The sequence below is a fragment of the Typha latifolia genome, chromosome 11 (genome assembly GCF_019914945.1).
Source record: "Typha latifolia isolate L0001 chromosome 11, TyphaL0001v2, whole genome shotgun sequence".
Taxonomy (NCBI): Eukaryota; Viridiplantae; Streptophyta; class Magnoliopsida; order Poales; family Typhaceae; genus Typha; species Typha latifolia.
The window spans coordinates 5,006,330-5,018,905 of record NC_133096.1 but is presented as its reverse complement, the minus strand read 5'-3'; the positions used below and the strand labels follow the sequence as shown (position 1 = coordinate 5,018,905).

Sequence of the window (12,576 nt, the reverse complement as noted above, 5' to 3'; positions counted from 1 at the left end):
GCGCGCGGGGTAAGAAATCGTTACTCGGTAAAGAGGAAACTCAAATCGGAATCGGAATTCAGCCTCCAACGGTAAGGAGGAAATGCTAGAAAAATCTATAAATATAACCTTTCGCTCTCTCTCTCTCTCTCATTTTGCAATCATTCTCTTCGTTTCTCTCTCTCTCTCTCTCTCTCTCTCTCTCTCTCTCTCTCTCTCTCGCTCGCTCTCTCAAGAAGCCATGGCGTCCATCGTCGACTCCGCCACGGAAGTTCGCGTCGATGTTTCCTTCCAGCAGCGACAGGAGCAGGAGTTGTGGGAGGCGGAGATTCGAGTTTTGGTCTCAAGAATCCATTGCTTCTCGAGTGGAATTCCTCTGGTCGAGGAAGTCACCCACAGCCTCTCCCACTGCTGTGCACCGCGGCGTCTTCGTGACCCCGCAGCCGCGAAGAGCACCATCTCCTCCTTGCTCGCCCTCATCGGCCACCCCGTCCGCGAGGAAGTCGTGATATGGAGGAATTTCATCTCTTCCATTGCCCAGGATGCTGCCTACCAAGCCCATGAATCTGGAGTTGCCTCTTTCAAGATCCTTGCAAATATAATGATCTTTCAGACGTATGAACTTGTCGAACCAAATGAAAGGCCTATCCCTTCGGGGCTCTTGCCACGAGTGGAGGAGATCGACAATGTCTTGACCTTTTCCGTTGACGGCGGAGATTTCGGCGGTTCCCGCGCTACTGTGCCACCACCGCAAGGATCGCCTACCGAGAAACTGGAGAGAGTGAAATTTACTGGAGGAAGTGGGTCTGATCAGATGACGACTACGGCTACTGCGTGTGTAATATGTATGGATGACTTCGAGCAGGGGTCGGAATTGATCAAGATGCCATGCTCCCATCTCTTCCATGAGAGCTGCCTCACTCGATGGCTGGAACGGAGCCCTGTCTGCCCACTTTGCCGGTTCTCTCTGCCGGCTTAGCTGGAAGATCACAACTAATCAGTGATACCTCTGTAGTTTAGAGTTGCTTCTTTTTCGCACACTCTCTGGCTTGAATTCTTGAAGCTGTACATGTTGTAATTTTGATCCCGTATCTCACATTCTTCTGGTCATTGGACTTGTACATGTTCCAATTCTTTATCGTACAGGAATAAGAGTTTTGTTGCATCAGTCTCAGTCATCTGCTATATAAATTCCTGAAGATGTACATATTATAATTTTGTAACTTTTATGACAACGACTTCTATTACTTATCTTCAGTACCCGGTCATCTAACTGATATTGAAATTTGGTGTCGACTTTTGGTTTTCGATCGCCTTATATTGCCAGGCACGTAAGTTTAGTTCTGTTGATTACGCAGCTGCACATTTTAAAGTGAGTTATACATCAGTAAAACAATTAAAAATAAAATCAGAATGCATAGATGAACGCTAAACGTGTCAGATACATCCAAGTATCTTAATCGGTTTTGGAGTCAGATTAATTCAGCTATATATGCTAGGAGTCTTGATTAATTCGGAAACAGGATAGGTAGATGAATGAGGCTAAAAGAACAATAAACTGATACTTTTGGCTAGAAAACTGATTTCAGAAGATAGAGTCTGATTTATTCAATAATAAAAATTTAGGAGTTCAGTTGCTAATACATAAGCAACAAAAGAATGAATTATAGCCCTTAATGACAAGACGGATGTCCTTAAAAGAGACAGTAGTCTTATTCTGATCATAATACTCATCCGTGCAATACCTTCTATTAAGGTAAATATCTTGCTCATGATGTTTTCATGATAATCTGGGCACTGTTAAATTTTTGTAAATCCAAAGGTCTAGAAGTAGTCATACGAACCACCTAATTTGCATCTGTATTAGCCGGTCAAACTATAGCATATCAAATTTAGATTTTAAAAAATGGACTTTGCCATTGGTAAAGATCAAAATAAGTTGAGAGGAGAGATTTAAAATTTCAAATGTACCAACACAAATGCGGTGTTGGTTCTTTATATTCTGCGCAAGGGCTTAAACGCCTGAAATATCAAAAGATATCTTAAGAACAAAATATCAGCAGCTGACAAGATTCCTCAACCTTATCAAATTTTATAAACATTTTACTTGATATAAAACCTTCAGTTTTCTTTTTTCTGATTTTAGGGAAAGGGGGTTGAATGTTCAGTCCTCAATTCAATTGATGCTAGCAAAGCCATAATTTGCTTACCAATAATTTCTTACATAATAAGGACCCAATCCAACTAAAATTTATAATTAACTTTTCATGATCAACTTGTCCAAGAAAGAGTACTTCAAGTTCTGATAGGAGTAATTTAGAGAAGCATGAGCACAAGTTAAGCTGAGAAAACTTGTATAAGGATTTTATGATCATCGTTGATAAACAAAACATGGAATTTCTACACTAGTAAGGCAAAGTTCAGCTCTTCAACAAGATCTCACCATTATAATATTACATGATTCTTTAAGCAACACTAAAGCTTATATTCTAATAGATTTGGGGTCAGGCTTACTTGGTCATGGGCAAATTTTGCGGCACTTGTGAGCACCACACTAACTGAGAAATACCAAGGTAAATAACTATGTACTATGTCAGAAACTACATTTTATATTCCATATTATGGAGATTGACATCATAAGGAAAAATTTAGAGGGAATTGAACATGTAATTTCATGGTCAATTCCGGCAATTGTAGGTAACGAAAGGAATCAGTTTTATATACATTAACGAAAGATGCTGAATGAACATTATTATAAAGTAAATTCAGTTGTTTGAAGGGGGACAAAAGCTTAATTACAGAAGTGAAAAACTGGAACACCTTCTACATCAGTTCCAGAAATATTACCACATGTTCTAAGTCTTCTAATTCATATCTACATTGGCCTGCTGAAAATTATTTTAGGAGCAAGAATAAAATAATCAATTTAGGAGTTGAAGCAAATTAATCATAGCCGTTTTTTTTTATGTGATTATATATAACTTAGAACCCTAAATTTACCTCCAAACTATAGCCACCATCCTCTGCCACGAGCCACCGTACTATACGGCCGTTCAACACCACTCTTGGTTGTCTGCCACCCTCCGACAACCACCGCAATGTTAAATATTTACCGATCTATCATATTCTGATCTTCCTCTACTATTTTATTTATATCTTTTCATCTCGACCTCTTATTACGTGAAAGAAACTAGCTTTTAAGGCTCTACCATATAAATTTTCATAATTTCTTTTGTCTAGACAGGTCCAAATCTAGTTTGTACATGTAAGCCTATTGGTCGCAAATGAGTGTTTAAGAAAATTGTGTTTCTAGAGAAAAAATTGAGCATTTTAAAGCTCCATTGGCTAAAAAGTAAAGTAAAGTAGAAGGTATTGGTTATAATGAAACCTTTTCACATGTTTCTACCCAAAACTCCTTCAGAACTATGTTATGATTTGATGGTCAAGTCGAGTCTAGTTTAGTAAGTTGATTTTGATTTTAATCTTTAATATTAAGTCAATGTGGATAATATATATCTGTATCTGATTCGCTAGGACTCTACTTTCATAAATAGGAATAGTCATGGGTTAATTATCATAATGGAATGATTATTATATTTAGCCAATTTCATTACTGCCTTTATCTTTTTGTGTAGTCGTTCGATTATTATTATCTTCGTCGGACTAGATAATAACCCTGGATCCATGCAAAGCACCCAATTGCTAGCCACTTTCTTACCAATAAGTACTCTATCTTACAACCGTCTACCACTACCCTTGGCCATCTGCCAATCTCCCTTGCATTGTTTTACTTTTAGAAAACCCACGCCACGAGTCTAACACTTCCACGATGACCATTGATTATTACTAGCTTCGTTGGGTCGACTACCAACCAATGGTGGCCATCACAGCCACCGATGACCTTGAGTGCCCAAATTCAATGGGTCCCACTATTGTGAGCTACCCTTTTGTGAGGGCTTTCCACCCCGGTGGCTCAACTATAGTGGGGCTCTCATCCCTATCCTTAGCTACAAGGGGTCGGTGGACCCGCTAGTGATGTGCCATCGCTGTCACTGCATATGATCGAGCCTGAGCTCAATTTTGGCCTTCCACCGTCGCTCATCATCACTCCACCACTACGAGGACCTACTGGATAGTGACTGTCATTGACTAAATACACCGCCTAATAGCCATCAAGGGTCTCGAGATCTGTGGTGGCACCTCTAGGTGATGTGATTCGGACCACATTAAGTAATTTTGTGCATGGATACAACATATGAGCCCTGTTTCTTATTTAATTTTAGTTGTGTTTTTAGAAATTAAGGATTCCGAATGTCATGTTCGAGCGCTCCTTGCAAATGCCTGCATATGTTCGCATCGACAAAGAATATAAATTATGCGTTTGAACGTGCTCGACCTCGTTCGAACACATGGGTGGGAATCTAAACTTTTTCACCATATATTCTCTCTAAACTAAGAATTTTCTTTGAACTAAGAATTTCCTTAAGTACGGAGGACTATGTGACAAAACAAACTTCTATATGATGTACGTGAAAAATAATGACAATTTAGAGAGAATAAGTATTATTATCCCTATAAAATATAAATACTATAATTTTTTTAACATTTTAAATTTTCATAGTAATTATTGAGTTAATATAATATAAAAGTAGAGTTCTTTAGTTTAAAAAGCCCATCAGTTGTTTAAAATACAGTATCTTCACTCATTTAAATAAGGAGTTCCGAAAGATAAAATATAAAAGCCACCATTCATCTTAATTCAGCTACATTATTAAAATAAGCTACATTAATTTAGCTAAAATGCTAAAAGTTTTGATTCAAAATTTCGAACATCGCATTTCAGGTGCTCATGCCATATATACAGTACAAAGTATTAACTACTATTAAGAGCTTAGCCCAAATTGATAAAAAAGATAGGCTCCTGGATTTTAGTTGTTAATGGCAAGAGCGATAATTTGTTTTTGAATTATAAGAAAGGAGTTTATTTCATCTTCAGAAATTTGAAATGAAATAAACTCATAGTGATACTCCACGAGTTCCGCAAAATATTTCCATTAGATCTCCAAAATCCGAGTCCGAATCGAATTAGTAATGCGAATTTGAACGCGGCAAACAGCTGGCGCGCGGGGTAAGAAATCGTTACTCGGTAAAGAGGAAACTCAAATCGGAATCGGAATTCAGCCTCCAACGGTAAGGAGGAAATGCTAGAAAAATCTATAAATATAACCTTTTGCTCTCTCTCTCTCTCAAGAAGCCATGGCGTCCATCGTCGACTCCGCCATGGAAGTTCGCGTCGATGTTTCCTTCCAGCAGCGACAGGAGCAGGAGTTGTGGGAGGCGGAGATTCGAGTTTTGGTCTCAAGAATCCATTGCTTCTCGAGTGGAATTCCTCCGGTCGAGGAAGTCACCCACAGTCTCTCCCACAGCTGTGCACCGAGGCGTCTTCGTGACCCCGCAGCCGCGAAGAGCACCATCTCCTCCTTGCTCGCCCTCATCGGCCACCCCGTCCGCGAGGAAGTCGTGATATGGAGGAATTTCATCTCTTCCATCGCCCAGGATGCTGCCTACCAAGCCCATGAATCTGGAGTTGCCTCTTTCAAGATCCTTGCAAATATAATGATCTTTCAGACATATGAACTTGTCGAACCAAATGAAAGGCCTATCCCTTGGGGGCTCTTGCCACAAGTGGAGGAGATCGACAATGTCTTGACCTTTTCCGTTGACGGCGGAGATTTCGGCGGTTCCCACGCTACTGTGCCACCACCGCAAGGATCGCCTACCGAGAAACTGGAGAGAGTGAAATTTACTGGAGGAAGTGGGTCTGATCAGATGACGACTACGGCTACTGCGTGTGTAATATGTATGGATGACTTCGAGCAGGGGTCGGAATTGATCAAGATGCCATGCTCCCATCTCTTCCATGAGAGCTGCCTCACTCGATGGCTGGAACGGAGCCCTGTCTGCCCACTTTGCCGGTTCTCTCTGCCGGCTTAGGTGGAAGATCACCACTAATCAGTGATACCTCTGTAGTTTAGAGTTGCTTCTTTTTCGTACACTCTCTGGCTTGAATTCTTGAAGCTGTACATGTTGTAATTTTGATCCCGTATCTCACATTCTTCTGATTATTGGAGTTGGACATGTTCTAATTCTGTATCGTACAAAAATAAGAGTTTTGTTGCATCAGTACTCAGTCATCTGCTCTATAAATTCCTGAAGATGTACATATTATAATTATGTAACTTTTACGACAACGAGTTCTATTACTTATCTTCAGTACCCTGTCATCTAACTGATATTGAAATTTGGTGTCTACTTTTGGTTTTCTATCGCTTTATATTGTCAGGCACGTAGGTATAGTTCTGTTGATTACGCTGCTGCACATTTTAAAGTGAGTTATACATCAGTAAAACAATTAAAATAAAATCAGAATGCATACATGAACGCTAAACGTGTCAGATACATCCAAGTATCTTAATCGGTTTTGGAGTCAGATTAATTCAGCTATATATGCTAGGAGTCTTGATTAATTCGGAAGCAGGTTAGGTAGATGAATGAGGCTAAAAGAACAATAAACTGATACTTTTGGCTAGAAAGCTGATTTCAGAAGATAGAGTCTGATTTAGTCAATAATAAATTTTAGGAGTTCAGTTGCTAATACATAAGCAACAAAAGAATGAATTATAGCCCTTAATGACAAGATGGATGTCCTTAAAAGAGACAGTAGTCTTTATTCTGATCATAATACTCATCGGCGCAAAACCTTCTATTAAGGTAAATCTCTTGCTCATGATGTTTTCATGATAATCTGGACACTGTTAAAATCTTGTAAATCCAAAGGTCTAGAAGTAGCCATACGAACCACCTAATTTGCATCTGTATTAGCCGGTCAAAATGTATCTTATCAAATTTAGATGGCAAAAAATGGACTTCTTTGTTGCAAACCATATGGGTTAAAACACAGAACTTCAGGGGTATTGGCATCATCATTATCAAGTATCCAAACTACTTCCATGAAGCCAAAAATATCTACCTCGATTTCCGCTCGAATAGCTTAATAGGAGAAGCTCAAGCCCTGCTAGAAGGTCTGAGGAGGGTGGCCCAGTCAGTTCGAGAAGAAAATGGTTGGGTCTTTAGTGATGCGCTCAAAGTGGCCAAAGCAGTTAACGGGTGGGAGGATCAAGTGGACTGGTTCATTAACCCCTTAATACTCGAATGTAAAAGGTGGATTTCTGTTTGCCCTATTATTAGGATTTGTTTCACAAGCCGAACTAACAATGAGTTGGCTCATAGGATAGCCAATCTAGCTTCTTAAGATTGTGACTTCATAGCTTGAATTGATCCACCGACATGTCTAGATGTAACAAGTTTTTGGAATGCAAATTAAAAGTCTGTGGACATTCCTATAAAATATGGCAAATACTTCAATGCACCTTTAAAAATTATAATATTAATCCAACGGCTATAATAGCCAGTTTTCATACCCGGTACCGGTTTTCCGGTACCGGTTCCAAAACCACATTACGTAAGAAAAAGAGTATATCAGTTAAGAAGATTAATTACGTGTGCCTAACTTTCCAATTTTCTTGTTATACCCTTGAAGATCTTAACCATTAGATCTTCATCAAAATGATTGATAAGTACGGAAGAAGCGCTCTACACGTTAAGATTTCTCTCTTAAATATAATTATGCTTTAATTATAGGAGATATCATTTAATATTAAATAATTTAAATTTAATTATTTGGAGATAAACTTTAATTTAAATATAATTCTCTATCTCTATCTATTAAAATTTAATTTAAATTAAACTTAAACTAATGGGAGATATATGTAAATAATTAAAAATAATTAAAAAAATAAAATGTAATTAAAATTTCATCAATTAATTATAAAAGACATCAATACCCTTATTTTAATATATATACATTACTCTCAGTTAATGATATATATGTCTTTTACTTAATAAAATATTAAGATAATATAATTGTTAAAAAATAATGTGCAAGATTATATATCTAAAAAAAATTACCTGCTAAACCGGTAATATCTTTCATTCCTATTATACCCTTAAAGATCTTAACCGTTAGATCTTCATCAAATTGATTGATAAAGAATTAATTCGATTGCATGGAAGAAACCCTCATAAAATATACATACATATATAGATATATATATATATAGTGCTGTTAGCCTCATTCATCTACCTACCCTGCCTCGAAATTAATCAAGACTCCTCGCATATATAACTGAATTAATCTGACTCCAAAACCGACTAAGATACTTGGATGTAACTGACACGTTTAGCGTTCATGTATGCATTCAGATTATTTATTCTAATTGTTTTACTGATATATAACTCACTTTAAAATATGTAGCTGCGTAATCAACAGAACTAAACCTTCGTGCCTGACAATATGAAGCGATCGAAAACCAAAAGTGGACACCAAATTTCAATATCAATTAGATGACCGGGGTACTGAAGATAAGTAATAGAACTCGTTGTCGTAAAAGTGAAAAAATTATAATATGTACATCTTCAGGAATTTATATAGCAGATGACTGAGACTGATGCAACAAAACTCTTATTCCTGTACGATAAAGAATTGGAACATGTACAAGTCCAATGACCAGAAGAATGTGAGATACGGGATCAAAATTACAACATGTACAGCTTCAAGAATTCAAGCCAGAGAGTGTACGAAAAAGAAGCAACTCTAAACTACAGAGGTATCACTGATTAGTGGTGATCTTCCACCTAAGCCGGCAGAGAGAACCGGCAAAGTGGGCAGACAGGGCTCCGTTCCAGCCATCGAGTGAGGCAGCTCTCATGGAAGACATGGGAGCATGGCATCTTGATCAATTCCGACCCCTGCTCGAAGTCATCCATACATATTACACACGCAGTAGTCGTAGTCGTCATCTGATCAGACCCACTTCCTTCAATAAATTTCACTCTCTCCAGCTTGTCGATAGGCGATGCTTGCGCTGGTGGCACAGCATGGGAACCACCGGAATCTCTGCCATCAACGGACAACATCAAGACCTCATCAATTAGCTCTGTTCGTGGCGCTTCAGCATGGGAACCACCGGAATCTCTGCCATGAACGGACAACCTCAAGACCTCATCAATTTGCTCTGTTCGCGGGAAGCGCAGCCAGGGGGCGGGCCTTGGAGTTTGTCGTCGGCCCAAAGCAGAGATAGGATTATCCCTGCGAAAGATCTTTATCTCTGCAAGGATTTTGAAAGAGCCACATCCAGATTCATGGGCCTGTGCGGCAGCACGCTGGGCAATGGAAGTGATGGAATTTCTCCAAAACACGACGTCATCGTGGACGGGATGCCGGATACGGGTGAGCAAGGAGGAGATGGATCTTTTCATGGCTTCAGGGTTACGAAGATGTCGCGGTGCACATCTGCGAAAGAGATTGTGGGTGACTTCCTCGACCGGACGAAATCCACCCCAGAAGTAATGGACTCTTGAGACCACAACTCGAATCTCCGTCTCCAATAACTCGTGGGGAAAGGAAACATCGACGTGAATTTCCGTGGGGATGTAAGGGATCAGGTGGACGACGAATGCCATGGCTTCTGCTATCTTTCTTGAGAGAGAAATCGAGAGAGAGAGAGAGAGAGAGAGAGAGAGAGAGAGAGAGAGAGAGAGAGAGAGAGAGAGAGAGAGGCGAGAGGATCGATGAATGCAAAATGAGAAAGAAGACTGAAAGGTAATATTTATAGATTTCTACCATTCCTTCCTTGCCGTTGGAGACTCAATTCCGGTTCCTATTCGAATTCCCTCTTCACCGTTGATGAGTAATGATGTCTTAACTCGCGCGCGAGGAGTTGCCGCGTTTAAATTTGCATTACTAATTCGTTTCGGACTCTGGATGTTTTGCGGTCTTATGGAGATGTTTTGGCAAGCTCAGATTTGAATCAGCCCGGCCAGATCACTGAATGCATGCTAATTGGATTCGGGTTGTAAGTGGGTTTTTCGGTTTCATCCGATTATTGACTGAGTGTTTTCTCTTTTAATCCGTTTAACATGAATAAACTCAAATAACCCCTTTAAAATAAAAGGATCCGAATATGTCAATTTGTTTATGATCTAAATTATTCATTTGGAACTCTAATAACATGTCTATAGCTTGAATAACTAGTGGAACCCATTTTATATGTGACTCGACTCGATTATCATCCTCAATTGTTGTTAATATTAAATATTGCATATATTAAACTTACTTTCTGAATTCGGCTTACAATCAAAATTATCAGTTCATTGTGCTTTTAGCTTCCATTCTTCTTCCTCTCTTTTATCTGAATTAGTGTTGCTTCTGCAGTTATGGTCGTACCAATTTTCAATTAATGTAGCTGAATTATTGAGAATAGTGATTTTTATATATTATGTTTTAACACCCCTTATTTTTAGATTTGATAGGCTTAAAATGTGGATTTGAAAATATTTTTATATTTTATATTTCAAAGAATAGTTTAGCGAGACCTGAAGTGAGGAATTCTTGATATTATGCTAACTTACCGACTAGTGTAAAATGATACGATCCGGGTTTAATTAGATTGAATCATGACGACATTGGGTTTAATGGATCAGATCTATTTATCTTTTATTTGATTCATATTTACCTCTTATATAAGCCTTTAAGGCAAGTCTAGTTAAATCATGTAAGTCACTAAGGCAAGTTTAATTAAGTCATATAAGCCTCTAAGATAAATTTAATTAAGTCATATAAGTCATTAGATCGTTATTATCACATTTATTGTTTTTATCGTAGCTGTTAGATCATCTTTATTTTTATAGAATTAGATTGTAACCGTAGAATCCTTCTAAGTATCCAAACCGTAGCCACCACTTTCCTCTAGTAACCATATCTATACGGCTGTCCACCACCAGCTTTAGCCATCCGCCACTCTCTGACGACTGCCGCAATGTCGGATATTTACTATTTTGTCCTATTCTAGCCTTACTTTACTATTTTAATTATATCTTTTTATCCAAGCATCCGATTGATATAAAAGTAGAGCCATTAAAACCCTATCTCGTTAGGCTACAATTATATAAGTTTTTATAATTTTCTGACATTTAGATCGGTCTAAATTTAGTCCGTAACATACAATTTTAAGATGTTAAAGAACATCAGCTTTTGATTTTTCTTTTTCAAATATCAGCGCAAAAATTATGGTTTTTACTTAGGTACCATTAACATATATTAAAGTCAAACACATCATTAGAATTTAGGCCATTTGCACCACAAAACAAACTTCAATTATAATTTACAGTAAAGTCTTATTTAAATATAAGTTGATCAAATCAGCCTAAAAGACAAATTAAATGCTAGTTTTATCTTTTTCTGATTTTATACTTATTAATAAAGAGAGAGCTAGGAGGAGAAAGAGAGATTTCATTCTTCTCCCACAGCAAAATTAAATATAAAAAAGAGAAGCAGCACATGTAGAGAATGGGATGTGTTGTGGATCCTTTGTAAACACAACATCACTGCACTTGCCCATAGAAAGCCTTGATCCTTATAATTGTTGTGAAAATTATTATCTTGATAAATTAAGTTTGAAGTTATTATAAAATCAGGTGTTAGAATATGTGTGATTTTTTACTAGTCACCATATATAGAATTGAGTTTAATGAAAATTTTCTGGAATCCCTAATTAATCTTAAGATCCATAGTAATGGAATCTATAGCTATTAATTATGAAATGCTTAGTTTTGGTTTTTCATATTTTGATAAAAGGTTAAAATGTTTGCATGGCATCTCAATTACTATCCTTCTTCTCCGTGAAAAAAGGACTTCAGTTTTTAAGTTTTCATATAAAAGCACAACTAAGGGCTTTAACAATTTATTGAAAAAAAGTCGTTCATACGCAAATCGATCAAGTGAATGTATATATATCCAAAATCCTAAAGAATTTCTAATATCATCTAAAGTGAATACCTCTTCTAACCAACTCATTTTTTCTCTTCCTCCAATTCCAACACCAATTCAACAACAAGAAATTTTACATGATAAAGTAGGAACAAAAATAGGGAGTATACGTGTGTAAGCTTTATGCTATCTGATTGCTCGGCAAAGGGAAAGCCCCCGCTGTGTGCACCGGTGCATCTTCTATTAGCCACAAACAAAGCTGGGTAAGAGAAGAGGAGAGCTCTCAATTAGCAAGGAAGATATTATGGTCTTGGATGATTTGCAATATAGAGAAGAAGGGATACAAAAACTATATTCATAAGATATTTTAATTTTTCTCACCAGATGACACGATCCGGCCACGTTGGTTAAGTCAGTCGAGTCAAGTCGAGTCAAGTCAAGTTATTTAGTTAGATTTACTTTTCATTTTAAATTTTAAATAAAGCGGATAATCCACATGTGAACCCGATCCATTAGAATTTTACTTCTATAAATAGGAGTGGTCATGCGTTGTTGCTATCGTGAAATGATCATTGAGTTAAGTTATTTTGTTATCTCATCTTTATTTTTTACTATAACCGTTAGATTGTCTTTATCTTCGTAAGAGTATATTATAACCGTAGAACCCTTCTGACCTTCCAAACCGAAGCCACCATCTTCCTCAATGAGTC

General features: G+C 37.7%; 1 protein-coding gene across 1 annotated transcript; it reads left to right on the top strand.

Moving 5' to 3' along the window:
* Window positions 1–220: 220 nt before the first annotated feature.
* Window positions 221–958, top strand: LOC140797730 (uncharacterized). The gene has a single exon (XM_073151370.1). It carries the CDS (start codon window positions 221–223, stop codon window positions 956–958), a length of 738 nt encoding a protein of 245 aa, XP_073007471.1.
* Window positions 959–12,576: the final 11,618 nt, after the last annotated feature.